General features: G+C 46.8%; 1 protein-coding gene across 2 annotated transcripts; it reads left to right on the top strand.

Moving 5' to 3' along the window:
* The first annotated feature begins 6,775 nt into the window (after positions 1 to 6,775).
* PDP2 (pyruvate dehydrogenase phosphatase catalytic subunit 2) lies at positions 6,776 to 13,489 on the top strand. Of its 2 annotated transcripts, none has more exons than XM_082862757.1 (2): positions 6,776 to 6,823; positions 9,121 to 13,489. In XM_082862757.1, exon 2 carries the CDS (start codon positions 9,175 to 9,177, stop codon positions 10,765 to 10,767), a length of 1,593 nt encoding a protein of 530 aa, XP_082718883.1. In that variant the 5' UTR covers positions 6,776 to 6,823; positions 9,121 to 9,174; the 3' UTR covers positions 10,768 to 13,489. The 2 variants fall into 2 exon arrangements, with proteins under 2 accessions (XP_082718883.1, XP_082718882.1); XM_082862756.1 differs by having other exon boundaries at positions 6,808 to 6,905.
* Positions 13,490 to 14,346: the final 857 nt, after the last annotated feature.

Raw genomic sequence — 14,346 nt, 5'->3', positions numbered from 1 at the left:
CCATATGATCCAGCAATCCCACTCCTGGGCATGTATCCAGACAAAACTCTAATTCAAAAAGATACAATATGACCCAGCAATCCCGCTACTGGGCATATACCCAGAGAAAACTGTAATTCAAAAAGACACATGCACCCCAATGTTCACTGCAGCACTATTTACAATAGCCAGGTCATGGAAGCAACCTAAATGCCCATCGACAGACGAATAGATAAAGAAGATGTGGTACGTAGATACATTGGAATATTACTCAGCCATAAAAAGGAACGAAATTGGGTCATTTGTAGAGATGTGGATGGATCTAGAGACTGTCATACAGAGTGAAGTAAGTCAGAAAGAGAAGAACAAATATCGTATATTAACGCATATATGTGGAACCTAGAAAAATGGTACAGATGAACTGGTTTGCAGGGCAGAAATAGAGACACAGACGTGGAGAACAAACGTATGGACACCAAGGGGGGAAAGTGGCAGGGAGGTGGGGGTGGTTGTGGGATGAATTGGGCGATTGGGATTGACATGTATACACTAATATGTATGAAATGGATGACTAATACAAACCTGCTGTATAAAAAAATAAATAAAATTAAATTTAAAAATTAAAAAAAAGATACATGTACCCCATTCACAATAGCCAAGACATGGTAACAACCTAAATGTCCATCAGTAAGTGAATGGATAAAGAAGATGTGGTACAGGGCTTCCCTGGTGGCGCAGTGGTTGAGAGTCCGCCTGCCGATGCAGGGGACACGGGTTTGTGCCCCGGTCCAGGAATATTCCACATGCCGCAGAGCGGCTGGGCGCGTGAGCCATGGCCGCTGAGCCTGCGCGTCCGGAGCCTGTGCTCCGCAACAGGGGAGGCCACAGCAGTGAGAGGCCCGCGTACTGCAAAAAAAAAAAAAAAAAAAAAAAGAAGATGTGGTACAGATATACAGTGAAATACTACTCAACCATAAAAGAGAACAAAATAATGCCATTTGCAGCAGCATGGATGCAACTAGAGATTATCATACTAAGTGAAGTAAGTCAGAAAGAGAAAGACAAATACCATATGATATCACTTATACATGGAATCTAAAATATGACACAAATGAACCTATCTACAAAAGAGAAACAGACTCATGGACATAGAGAACAGACCTGTGGTTGCCAAGGGGGAGAGGGTTGGAGGAGGGATGGAGTGGGAGGTTGAGGTTAGCAGATGTAAGCTATTATATATAGAATGGATAAACAACAAGGTCCTACTGTATAGCACAGAGAACTAAATATATTCAATACTCTATGATAAACCATAATAGAAAATAATATTAAAAAAGAATGGATATATATGTATAACTGAATCACTTTGCTTTACAGCAGAAATTAACACAACATGGTAAATCAACTATTCTTCAATTTTTAAAAAATCCTATAGGAAAAAAAAACAAACCCAGTCCACAGACTCCCAGCCTTCTACAAGAAGTGTGGTGTTCAGATAGAGGCTTCAATTGTCGCTATTGCCTGATTAAAGTATATTTGATTTGTCACGAGTGTGGTTGAAATGCACCAGCCCTGCATTGCCCACTGGAGGACCAGGTTCAGAAAAGACGCATACATTGTTAGCATCCATGAAGATGAAGTTCCTATTAAGTTATAGTCTTTACTTAAAGATGGCTAAACAAAAACACAGCATGGTGAGAGGGTACCCTGTACAGTGTACAGGGGCTCTCTCTCTGGCTTTGGAGAAGCCTAAACTCGTCCCTCAGGCTATCAAATATAGATAAGAAGCTTCTAGGAATGTGGCTTGGCTGAGAGTCCAGAGGCCAAGGCCCAGACTCCTCTTAGCCACAAGCTTAAAGGAGAACATGCGGAAGTCCGTTCAGGTCTTCGGACTCTATTTTGCTCTTCCAAGAATGGATATATGGGCATCTCACAAAGTATATGTGTTCTGCCAGATGTGACTAGATTTTACAGCAAAAAGGAGGTTCATGGTGAACTGTTTTGAATTGCTGCTATGAAGTTGGATGAATTTCTTTTACTGCACAGTTTTTCAGTACCTTGACTAAGCCATTGTTCATTGTGAATCTCTTCCAGTGCAGGGTAGTATGGATGTGGTCCTCTTCTCTCAGAATATTTTCTGAGATTATGTTCCATGGAGCACACTTTAGGAAAGCATGGGTGAGATGCTCCTTCAAGTTCTTCCCAGCCCTGGCCAAAGGCTTGGAGATGAGACAGGCAGACATGGCTATAAAATTCAAGCCCTTCCCTTGGTTAGCAAGGCCAGGACCTTTGTCCCTGCTATTTTCTCTCCATCAAATGCTTACTGCCAGGCTCACTCCCTAACTTCCTTCAGATGTCTGTCCAAAGCTTATCTTATCAGATAAAACTTCCTGATTCCCCATCTAAAACATCAGGCTCCTCCAGGACCCTGTCCTATCCCCAGCTGCCTCTCTTGCCCCTGAACAGCCCCTACCAAGCCTGTGCTGTGCCTTCTTCCTTCCCACTCCCATGTGTAATTATGTCGGATAGACATTATTGGGGTTTTTCTGATTATTAAATACATGCTGCCTGTTAAAAACATTTTTTTAAAAAGGAAATAAAGAAATAAATGGACTGGCAAAGAATGTGAAAGTTCCTGCAGAGATAATCATTGTTAACTGCTGGCATGTGTCCTACTAAACTTTTCTTTGCCCGCAAAGGCATGTGCAAAGAGAAAGCGGGGGTGGGGAGAGACGCAGAAATAATTGCTGTTATTATCAAATGCCTTTTCTTTGTTGTAATCTGGTTTTTCCATCTGAATTCTGTCCTGGTCAATAGCTCCTTCCTGGACTTTCCAACCTGAGTCTTGGCTTCCTGTTGGGTGTTGGGGGTGTGCTCAGGCCAAGGTGCTGACATTCCACCTCTGACCCTGCCTGAAAGGGGCGCCCTGGGATCTCAGGGCGTGGCCTCCACAGGAGGGGCGAGAGAGCATTCAAAGTTGCCCGGAGGACTATTGTTTCACAGGGTAGCAAAGGATGGATCTGCAAGGGAAAGAACAGGAAGTGTGCTTCTGGGGGGCTCCAGGTCGTCTCCCAACTTCCTCTTGCTTCCTCGTCCCCACACTAGGCCCCTATTGCTGTTCTTCTACTTCTCTCCAGATTTACTTTCAAGAAGAGATACGTCATTGGCAACCTAGAGTACAAATGACAACTCCAAGGGCCACACAACTGCCCTCTCCAAGTAGTTCTACAGAGACTCCAAGAGAGGAAATGACTGGCCCAGGATCACATAGCAAGTAGGTGGCAGAGCTGGGCCTCAGGCTTGGGACTCCAGGGTGATGGAAAATTCTGAGCTTGCCAGTTAATATGGCCTGAGTGAGAATGGGTGTGGGATGGTGGTGGCAAAGGGAATGATTGAGTGTCACAGAAGAAGCTGCCCCCTAGCCTAGGTCATCACAGCCCTGGCTGCAGCTGTTCCATCAGGCAGCTGAAAAAGATTGACTTGTGTTTGGAGAAGCCTTAAAGACACAGAAACACAGGTCGTATTTCCCCTCAAAGGCTCTGCCCATCTTCTACTGAAGGGCAATCTTAGGTTGGCTCTAGAAGCTAGGAGCTTAACATAACCATTCTGAGGCCTCCTGATAAACTGGCAAGTCTGTCAGTGCTGTTGCTTCAGAACAGGTTTAAGAGGGCTGAGGCAGGACTTGTATTTTTCAAAAATTCCCAAGCCTTTGTCACGAGCATCCTCAAGACTTGCTAAATATGTCCCTGAGTTTGCTCCTCTGCAGGGATTGGTAACCATTCCCTCTAAAGGAAATGGAGGTGGTGTGTGTGTGTGTGTGTGCGTGTGTGTATGTGTGTACATGCCGTGCGTGATCAGTTTGGGAGAGGACAGTGCCAGGGAAAGCCACCTGCTTGGTTAAAAGGTGGTGAAGTTAAATCACTTGATTTAGGATGGCACAAATGTGCTCAGATCAGCAAGAAGGCTTTTCTGGGCTTATTCAGCTGCCTTGGGCAGCAATGATAACACAGAAACATTGCAAGGGCAAGCTCATGTTGGCAAAGAAGACATCTGAGGGTTTTTTTGTTTTGTTTTGTTTTTTTGCGGCATGCAGGCCCCTCACTGCTGTGGTCTCTTCCGCCACGGAGCACAGCCTCTGGACGCGCAGGCTCAGCGGCCATGGCTCACGGGCCCAGCCGCTCCGCGGCATGTGGGATCCTCCCAGACCGGGGCACAAACCTGTATCCCCTGCATCGGCAGGCGGACTCTCAACCGCTGCACCACCAGGGAAGCCCCATCTGAGGTTTTTTATAAACTCTCCCAGGTATCAGGCCACATATGGTTTTGACAGTTAGACAAAAACCTTCTGCCACCATCTCAATTCCTCCTGACACAAGATCATCCTCAAATCCAGCTTTCCTAACATTCCATAGATGGTCTTATCTGCATTGCTAGGGAATCAGGGGACTTGGCCAGAATCATCTAAGAGATCTATCTCCCTACCCCCGCCACTCCTACGTTTTTAAAATACAGTTTTGCTTCTTTTTTTTTTTTTTTTTTTTTGCGGTACGCGGGCCTCTCACTGTTGTGGCCTCTCCCGTTGCGGAGCACAGGCTCCGGACGCGCAGGCTCAGCGGCCATGACTCACGGGCCCAGCCGCTCCGCGGCATGTGGGATCTTCCCAGACCAGGGCACGAACCCGTGTCCACTGCATCGGCAGGCGGACTCTCAACCACTGCGCCACCAGGGAAGCCCCTGCTTTTTTTCTTTTTCTAATTATACACGATATTATACAGATGGGGTAATGTGTATTTATTGTAGAAAATTTGTAAGGTTTGCCTTTGACTGCCTCTGTAGGATAAATTAGAAGAAGTAGAATTAGTGGGTCAAAGATCTGTCCATTGGGCAGCCTCAAATTACACTCCCACCTGCCAAGATAGCAATGCCCACTCACCAACATTAGGTATTAATCATGTTTTAATGTTTGTCAGGTTGACTGAAAAAAATCAGTATCTCATTTTAATTCACATTTGCTTGGTTTTGAGTGAGACAGAGTATTTTTACATATTTTCTTGGAAAATGACAGCTGAGCTGCTGCTTTCCCTTTCTCAGGGCAGAGATAAGTCCGTTTCCTTCATTTTTTTTCTAACAAGACCTTGTGACAAGGAAGCCTTGGGAGACTGGATAGGGTTCTTGGGCTAGCCATCATGTATAGGGAAACTAAGCTGGTTATACCCTTTAAACAAAAGTTCCAGTGCACACAAAATCCTCAAGGGTGCATTTTTACTTTGGAAGTGCTGTGTGTGTGGTAACTTAGAAACTCAGTGGTTTCAGACAGCAGAGTGATGTAATATTCTCAGGAAAGTGTGGTGAGGGCAGCCATCTGTGTGTCCCCTGCCGTTGGCCCAGGGCCTGACATATCGTAGGCACCCATAAGCTGTGCTGCCTCTGTGCTGAAGGATAACCTTCTATAACCCCAAATGGACTATCTATACAAAATAATAATAATTGTACCCATTTATTTAGAATCCCTTGGAGTTATTTTTAGTTTAAGTACGAAACAGCCATCTTAATATCCAGGAAGAGAGATATTGCAAATTCTTACTTACTGGTAGAACTTCCGGAAAGGGCCAAGGGTGAGTGGCGGTATGAATATCATATCAGAGGCAAGTCTGACAGGAGTTGTTTTATGGCAGCCATGTCCTTGGATCCAGGTGGGCTGGCCAGGCTCCCCAGGTAAGCCAGTGTGTCTTCCTTCCAGAAGACCACCTTTTCAGGGATCTAAGTGGCCTTTGCTGGTCATCTCCTATTTTTCTCTGCCTCCAGGGAAGACTGCACTTGATTTATCAAAGATAATAGATGAGTTCTAGTAAAGCAATTCCAGCAGGCCATAACTGGAATTCCACAATGGAAGGGACTGAGGAAATATCTGGTGTCCTGGTTCTCAGCCTTTCTCAACGTACCAACCACTAACTATTGTGGTAACCATCAGTGGCCATGCCAATGTAATTGTCAGTCCAAGGCCCAGTGGTTGGTGGGGAGCCAATGAAGACTTTACAGCAGCAATTTGAGCTGTAGAAGGGTCGCCTACCTGATCTGTAGAAGCAGAGCAACTAGGGCTAAGTTGAAGTCACAGGTGGGGAGACCAGATGAGAAGGTTGCAGTGGAGTGGGAGGGTAGCTGGAGGCAAAGAGTTGGATTGGAGAGATATTTAGGAGGTGAGATGAACAGGATTAGATAACAGACAGGAGACGGGTGGGGGTGAGGGAAGAGGAGTCAAAATGATTCCCAGGCTTGGGGCTTGGGTCTCTGAGCAGATGATGGGGCCGTTACTGGGTTAGGGGAGGAGAGGAAGAGCAGGTCTGGCAGAAAGATGAGTTTCAGACAAGCTATGTTTAAGGTGTACATAGGGCCTCCAGAGGGAGGTGTCCAAGTGGATATAGAAGGGTGTGGCGCCTGGGAGAGGGGTCTGAACTGGTCAGCACAGAAACGGAGAGGAAGCCGTGGGGTATTATTAACAACAGTGAGGAATGGGAGAGGTTGCTCGGTTTGGGGTGCGCAGAACGGGGAGGGGGGTGTCACGTGGTGGGGGTGCTCGGCCACAAGACTGCCTGGTCCCGAAGCCCGCCCCCGAGCCTACCCAAGGTCAGAGCCTGAGGGGGGTGCGGGTAAAGGTTGGGTAGGATGGGCGGGGGAGGGGGAGGAACCAGATTGGGCCCCTCTGGAGCACGCCCTCTCTCCCTCCTCAGCCATTGGGCAATTACGCTGTCCGTCAGGTGCCCGCCTCCACGGATGAACCAATAAAGGGTGGCGAGAGGATGCTTCCTTCTCTAGCTGGATCAGCACAAGAGGTCCCTTCAGGGAGGTGAGTCTGGGGTGGAGGCAGCTGCGGCACCGTAGGCTGGCGCAGAATTGACTGACGGACCCGGCGGTTTTGGCGCAAGCGGGTGAGAGGAGGACCAGGGTGCGATGTAGGGAAGGGGGTGAGCGCGGGATGTGAAAATCTCTAACCTCGCCGGGTCCGCTCCGGCCCGCAGCATCGGCTCACGTGATGGGGTGGAGAGTGGAGGTGAGGTGAGGGGGCGGGCCCGCGGCGGACGGGGAAGAGCCTTGGTCACAGCTACGGTCACCCGTCTCGCGCGCACGTGCCACGTGGGTTCGCGGCCTTGCTCGGGGCCTTTGGCTGTGTACCGGGACTTCCGCAGTAGCTGTTTTAGCCCTCGGAGTACCCTCTGTGAGCTCAGCATCTCAACTGAATTCTCCTTTTTTATAGACCCGGAAGCTGGGGCTCAGGGACGTGGCCGCGCCAGGGTTTGAGGGAGATAGGGCTTGCTGGACTTAGGAGGCCGCGCTCTTTCTTATCTGTGAGGCTTGACTTTGGGATCTGTTTTCTTTAGATACGCGAAATTGTCTGGGTCCGGTCTGCGGCAGACCGCCTTGCGTCGGGCATTGCCGCCTGGCTTCTCTGCAGGGCTGGGGGTGGGGTTGGGGGGCGCGGGGAGGCGCCCTCTGCGCGCCCTGCCCGACCGCACCAGTTCGTAGTTCGGCGGGGTGGGCTGGGGAGAGGGGGCGGTCCTCAAGTGTGGGCGCCCTCCACACCCCAACAGACAAACTTGAGGAGGGCAGGATTCATAAACGAAATCTGAAAACACGTGGAAACTCTCCTCCCGGGTCACCAGAGAAAATAGAAAATAGAGCAGCTTTTTTTTTTGTCTAAGGAAAAATACCACCAGAGGCTGTTGAAAGTGCTAGGAAACTGCTTCCTTCATGCCCTTGTGGAGGCAGATGTGAACCTTTTGGAACTCAGTTTGGCAATATGAGTCTACACCCTTTGACCTACTGATGCCAGCCTTGGGAAATAAGTAGGTTAAAACCTAAGTAGGGGGGCTTCCCTGGTGGCGCAGTGGTTGAGAGTCCGCCTTCCGATTCAGGGGACGCGGGTTCGTGCCCCGGTCTGGGAAGATCCCACATGCCGCGGAGCGGCTGGGCCCGTGAGCCATGGCCGCGGAGCCGGCGCGTCCGGAGGCTGTGCTCTGCAACGGGAGAGGCCACAACCGTGAGAGGCCCGCGTATCACAAAAAAAAAAAAAAACCAAAAAATCCCTAAGTAGGGGAAAGGTTGAGGCGTTAGGTGTTGCAGTTTGGTATTTTATAAGTAGAGACACAGTGGAAACAACCTCTAATCCCCAATGATACACCTAATGATAAAAGTAATAATACCTTTTTTGGAGCCGAAGGGTTATATTTCTTTAAACCATCACAAAACCGTATGAAACTAATATTCCCATTCCACGGATGGACAACTGGAACTCAGGCAAGTGAAGTAGTGTGTCTGCTGCTAGACAGCTAGTGTCATACCTAGTGTGCTTTGGGCCTCTGAAATGGCCATGTTTAGCCACTGTTTGAGGCATTCATTTACATACATGTAGAACAAGCTCTGGCCAGTTTTATTAAAGAGACTTTGCATGATTTACTTTTCACCAGTTTCTTCTGGCTTGTTTCTAATCATCACCTGGATCAGTGTACATACTCTGTAGTATTTTCCTCATGCTGTGCCCAATTCAATATTATTGCCGCTGTAGTGACGGACACCAGTTTTGGCCAACATGGTGTAGTACTCTAGTTCAGATTTCCTCAAGGCTGGGCCGTTGTTGGCGAGGAGGACCGGGTTCACTTTGCCTTGTCTGATCATCTTCAGAGTCTGCTTGTACCTCAGCACATACTTTCCACTTACCATAACCAGCTGGAGCCTAGAATTGATCTGGCTCCGGCGACTTTTCCATCTTCTTTGCTGCCACCATCTTCCTGGTTTAGGTGCTGGATGGCGTCCAACAGAAAGCAGCCACCAAGATAGCTGGGGAGCAAGAAAGAGCTTATATTTAAATGAACACTTAAAGCCTACTGGGGAGAGTGAACGTGGGAGCTGGGCACAGGGCCCTGGCAAGGGAAAGGATTTGGGAAGGAGGAAAAGGTGGCCTCTGGGGTAGGCCTCAGTGACTCTTTAAGATCAGAGAGTGTTTAAAAACCCATTTTCTGAAATGTGATTATATATTATAATGGGAGGTGTGGAGACTTGCTTAAGTATTTTGAGATTAAGTGTTTTCAGAAGTCATTATTTTTAAAAAATTAAATTTAAAACTTTCTTAAACTCTCAAATTTTCAGGTTTTAAAAAAACCCTTTTTGCTGAAGGAACGCATTCGCTCATACAGTTTCAGAATGTCAAGTACTGTGTCCTACTGGATTTTCAATTCTGCCAGAAACAGCATTGCCACATTACAAGGGGGACAACGTTTATATTCAAGATATGCCTCAAATAGGATTAAATCAAAATGGAGGCTCTTTCCCCAGGGGCCAGTCACCCTAAAAAACAATGCCTCATGTGGTGGCATTGCTCTGCAGAAAGTCTATAGACACACATCAACAGAGGAAGATGATTTCCACTTGCCGCTCAGCCCTGAGCAGGTAAATGAAGTGCTGCGAGCTGGTGAGTCGGCCCACAAGATTCTTGACCTTGTCAGTGGAGTCCCAAGTTCGGTGTTGCGGTTTGAGAGCAACCAGCTGGCTGCCAATTTCCCAGTGGAGGACCGGGGAGGTGTAGCCGCCTGCCTGCAGACCAATGGGCTGATGTTTGGTGTCTTCGATGGACATGGTGGCCACGCATGTGCTCAAGCGGTGAGCGAGAGGCTCTTCTACTATGTGGCAGTGTCACTGATGTCCCAGCAGACGCTGGAGCAGATGGAGGGGGCGATGGAAAGCATGAAGCCCCTGCTGCCCATTCTGCAGTGGCTCAAGCACCCAGGGGACAGTATCTACAAGGATGTCACGTCAGTGCACCTTGATCACCTCCGTGTCTACTGGCAGGAGCTGCTGAACCTGCACATGGAAATGGGGCTGAACATTGAGGAAGCATTAATGTACTCCTTCCAGAGGCTGGATTCTGACATCTCGCTAGAGATCCAGGCCGCCCTGGAAGATGAGATGACCAGGAACCTTTCACTCCAGGTTGCTTTCTCAGGGGCAACAGCTTGCGTGGCCCATGTCGATGGAGTTCACTTGCATGTGGCAAACGCTGGTGACTGCCGGGCCATCCTTGGTGTCCAGGAGGACAATGGCATGTGGTCTTGTCTGCCCCTCACCCGGGACCACAATGCCTGGAACCCAACCGAGCTCTCACGGCTAAAGAGGGAGCATCCTGAGTCAGAGCACAGGACAATCATCATGGACAACAGGCTGCTGGGTGTCCTCATGCCCTGCAGGGCCTTCGGGGACGTCCAGCTGAAGTGGAGTAAAGAGCTGCAGCGCAGTGTCCTGGAGCGGGGCTTTGACACCGAGGCCCTCAACATTTACCAGTTCACCCCCACACACTACTACACTCCACCTTACCTGACGGCCAGGCCTGAGGTCACATACCACAGGCTGAGGCCCCAGGATAAGTTCCTTGTGCTGGCCTCTGACGGCCTGTGGGATGTGCTGGGCAATGAGGATGTGGTGAGGCTGGTGGTGGAGCACCTGGCTGAAGTGTGTCGGCACAAGCCAGACCTGGCCCAGAGACCCGCCAACTTGGGACTCATGCAGAGCCTGCTGCTGCAGAGGAAAGCCCAGGGGCTCCACGCCACCGACCAAAACGCAGCCACACGTCTGATCAGATACGCCATAGGGAACAACGAGTACGGGGAGATGGAGCCTGAGCGGCTGTCGGCGATGCTGACATTGCCGGAGGACTTGGCAAGGATGTACAGGGATGATATCTCTGTCACTGTGGTGTATTTTAACTCAGACTCGATTGGTGCATCTTACAAGGGGAGTTAAGAGTCTCCCATCCTGTTGCCAAGGTTAACTTAAATGCTCTTCTAAGACATGTTCACTTACTCTTAAACTGGCTATTTAGACCTTGTTGTTAAAGGGCAGGCAGATGTAGCTTGCTTAATAATAGACTAACGTGAGAGAAAAAACAGCCTAGGATTAAAAACAATAGTAGTGATTTTATGTCCCTGCATGTTTTGGTCACCTCTTCTACGCAGAAAGGGTGGAACACAGAGACCGTAGACTTGGCTGGGGCTCGTGTAACCCAAGTCCTTTTATAAATACACTGTTGTTAAACTGTCAGCCTGAGCCTGCGAAGTATAAAATGAATCATGATTCTAAGGATATGAAGAAGTTTAGGATCTTAGGAGGTCTTGATACAAAAATCTGCAAAGTTGATAATTCTCAATTCGTAATCATGGCCTTCTAGACTATGAAGGGAGGTTTTGTTTGTTTTTTATTTTGAAGTTCCTAAAGACCTAGGTTTACAAAGCATATTACAGGATACTTTTCTATGCAATATTCTAACTTTTTTGTGTGTATGATTTTACTTGTGAAAACATTTTTGTAATGCTGCATTCTAGTTCCGATTTAGTTTATTTTAAAATTGAGTCCTCAAACTTGCAAACAGGCCTGCTCTAAGCGAGCATGCTTGGAATGAGTTTTCTTGGTTTTCAGCTGAGGGTGAAGGTGGCCAGGCCTCTGAACCGGCTGAATTTATTTGTGCAGCTTTCGGACCTTTCCACTGAGTCCCACCCCCTGAACCTTTGAGCCATGCTAGGAGGTTACTTCTGTCTGAGCCTTAACTCCTTTCCTGCATTAATAAAATTTCCTCCGGGGTTTAGTAAATCTCTGCAGATTTACTCATAGCGCTTAACCTTTCTGATTATACCTCTCAGACATTCTTCTAATTCCACCTAATGTTCCTTCCCCCTCTGCTATGCTGAACTCCCTCACCCTGCTGCTGACTGTGCAATACTGTCTAGAAAGAATGCTCCCAATTCACATGGTTGCAAGGAAGGAGAAAATTCAAGATTGTATGTGGTAATTGTGACAGACAGTTTAGGCAGGACTGCTTATACAGTGGATTCTAGACTTAAAATTCAGCCTGAATCTGGAGAGGTAAAAACATGAAGGACCTGAGAACAGTCACTTAGTCTCCCTAGCTGCATCCCGAGGGGCAGTGGGGAAGAGGGAGGAGTGAGATTTTTCAGATGGGACACTTGCCCATAGACTGTGGGATAAATGGCCATTGCTACTCCTCAGGAACTAGGCCTTATTTAATATAGGAGTTGGGGCAAAACCAAATGTAACCTGTACTGGCTTCTATGGGCTGCACAGTCTGTGTTTATTTGAAAATTAAACCATGTGGATCCTTTCTGGGGGGATGAATTTCATGTTCTGAATTGCTGTAGCATTTAAACAACAGGAAATGTGTCCCTAAATGGAAACACAAATATAATCCCACAAAAACTGACACTTTTTATGTTCCTGCACTGTCTTCATTGATCGCTCTCCTCACCCCCTTTCGTACTGAAAGGAAAGCAAACAGCTAGGTTTGACTTCCACATTTTTGTCCACATTCAGGACATTCAAGTGTTGAGAAACTTCTAGCCTGCGGATACTTCCCTGTGCATTTACTGATATGGCTTCATCTAAGAAATTCTCCTTTGAGTGCTTAAGCCTTGGTCCTTTTATTCTGAAACTATTAATCTTCCTTCTGATCTCCTAGATCTTAACTCAGAAATAAAACGTGAATCCCTGTCATTCAGCTTGCATGACAGTTTGTTACTAGAGCCTGCTTGTCTGACACCCTTGTTCTTTATGCGAGCTAAACCCTGGTGCACGCTCTCATTTACCAGGATTACAGGGTCTGAATCCTGTTTTGGAGCCTAGCTTGGGTCATAAATATATCTGATTAAGTAACCTGTGTGACAGTTGAGAGAATACAGACTTCCCACCTGTTCCTTCAAGGGTGTCTGTGTTTTTTCTCAGCCTAATAGGTTTCCTGCTTTCTGATTGGTATATTGAGAGAGAGGAAGGGGTGGTTTCTTGTCTGCCTTTTGCCATTGTGAACTCTGCCTGCTCTTGCCATGAATGCTCCATGGGGCAACTCCTGGTTAAACCCCAGCATGCCTGATTCCCTGACCACAGTTCTGCTGCCACTGGCCTTCCTGAGGCACATGGGCAACCACTTGAGGACACTTGGGATTTGAGAGGGGGTTGGTGGTACTTTGTCAGGTCTTCCGAAACACTTACCATTCCTTTTATGTAAAGATTCTGATATTGAGACTTCTGAAATGAACTAAAAAAATGAGATTGGATCTTTAATGTTTAGGATGTCACTTTTGAATAAAGTATGCTTTGGTGCTTTAAACAGCATATTTACTGTTTTAGGTAAGAAATGGTAATATTGGCATGTTTTAGATATTGTTTTTTATGTAAATAATACAGTTCTGCTGATTCTGGGGATTGGTCAGAATGGGTAGAGAAGTTCTAAATTCAAGTGAGCATGCTAGGTCAAGTTACTTATTCAGTTTTCTGAGACGTTATTTGTAACATTAAAGCTAATTTATTATAATGAAAGTGTAAACTTTGAGGTATGTTAATATATAAACATATTTTTCCCAGAAGTACGATTGGCCTAAAAGATCGAGTGGGTTAAGACTTAGTTTAGACACAACTGAGCTGACACCTTTTATATGAGGGAAATAGAAACAGCTCAAACTTGAATGAAAGAATAGAATAATTAATTGTATAGAACACGACAGTGTATTCAGAATGAGTCTAGCTTGACTCTTTCATCCATCAGCCCCTAGTGAGCTATTTTTCGGTTTGACAATCTTGGGGAAACCTTAACGTCCCAGGTTAAATCAGGATATCCTGGAACTGAGCTATCCTAGTTTCATTGTTAGTGGTTCATTCGTCGCTGAACATGACTGCCATAGCAGAGAATGCCCGGGTGTGGCTTTGAGGCTGGGGGATAAAGGCTGGTGGTACCGCTTTTTCCTGTGAGCTGCCACGTGTGTTACCAAGTGGAAAACACACATGGACTGCAGTGCGACTGTCTACTGAGCAGGCTGAGGCTCTGTTCCCGATGCCTTGGGCACCTGACGTTTAGTTTAACTGGCCTCCTTGAAAATATTTCTTATCAAACATTTACTTGGAAAAATTATTAACCATGTTCTTTAATATTTACTGACATTTGTATTGTAAAGTGTATACCAATGTTTTTTTGACATTGATTTTCTAACCATGAGAGAGATTTAAATGAAATTCGTAAATAAGAGAGGAAAAATGAGATTTGGTTTCTTTTGTTTTTGAATATTCATATTTTTAAGGTCCTTAGGGTACTAGATTAGGCCAGCCTTTGTTTCACCACCTTTATCTGGTCTGTTCAATAGTCCACCCAAAAGAGAAATTTTCTTTGCAAATTTTCGATGACTGCTGAGCACACAGGAAGTCCTTGCTTAATGTTAACAGTGTGTGGGAAGCTGAAAAGAATGAAAAGGAAGTGTGAAGGCTTTTGTTGGGAGGGTCTCCACACACTCAGGACCAAGGCCTGCTGGGATTTCACATTATCTA

The sequence above is a fragment of the Leucopleurus acutus genome (assembly GCF_964270905.1).
Source record: "Leucopleurus acutus genome assembly, chromosome: 20".
Taxonomy (NCBI): domain Eukaryota; kingdom Metazoa; phylum Chordata; class Mammalia; order Artiodactyla; family Delphinidae; genus Leucopleurus; species Leucopleurus acutus.
This window is presented reverse-complemented; position numbering and strand designations above follow the sequence as displayed.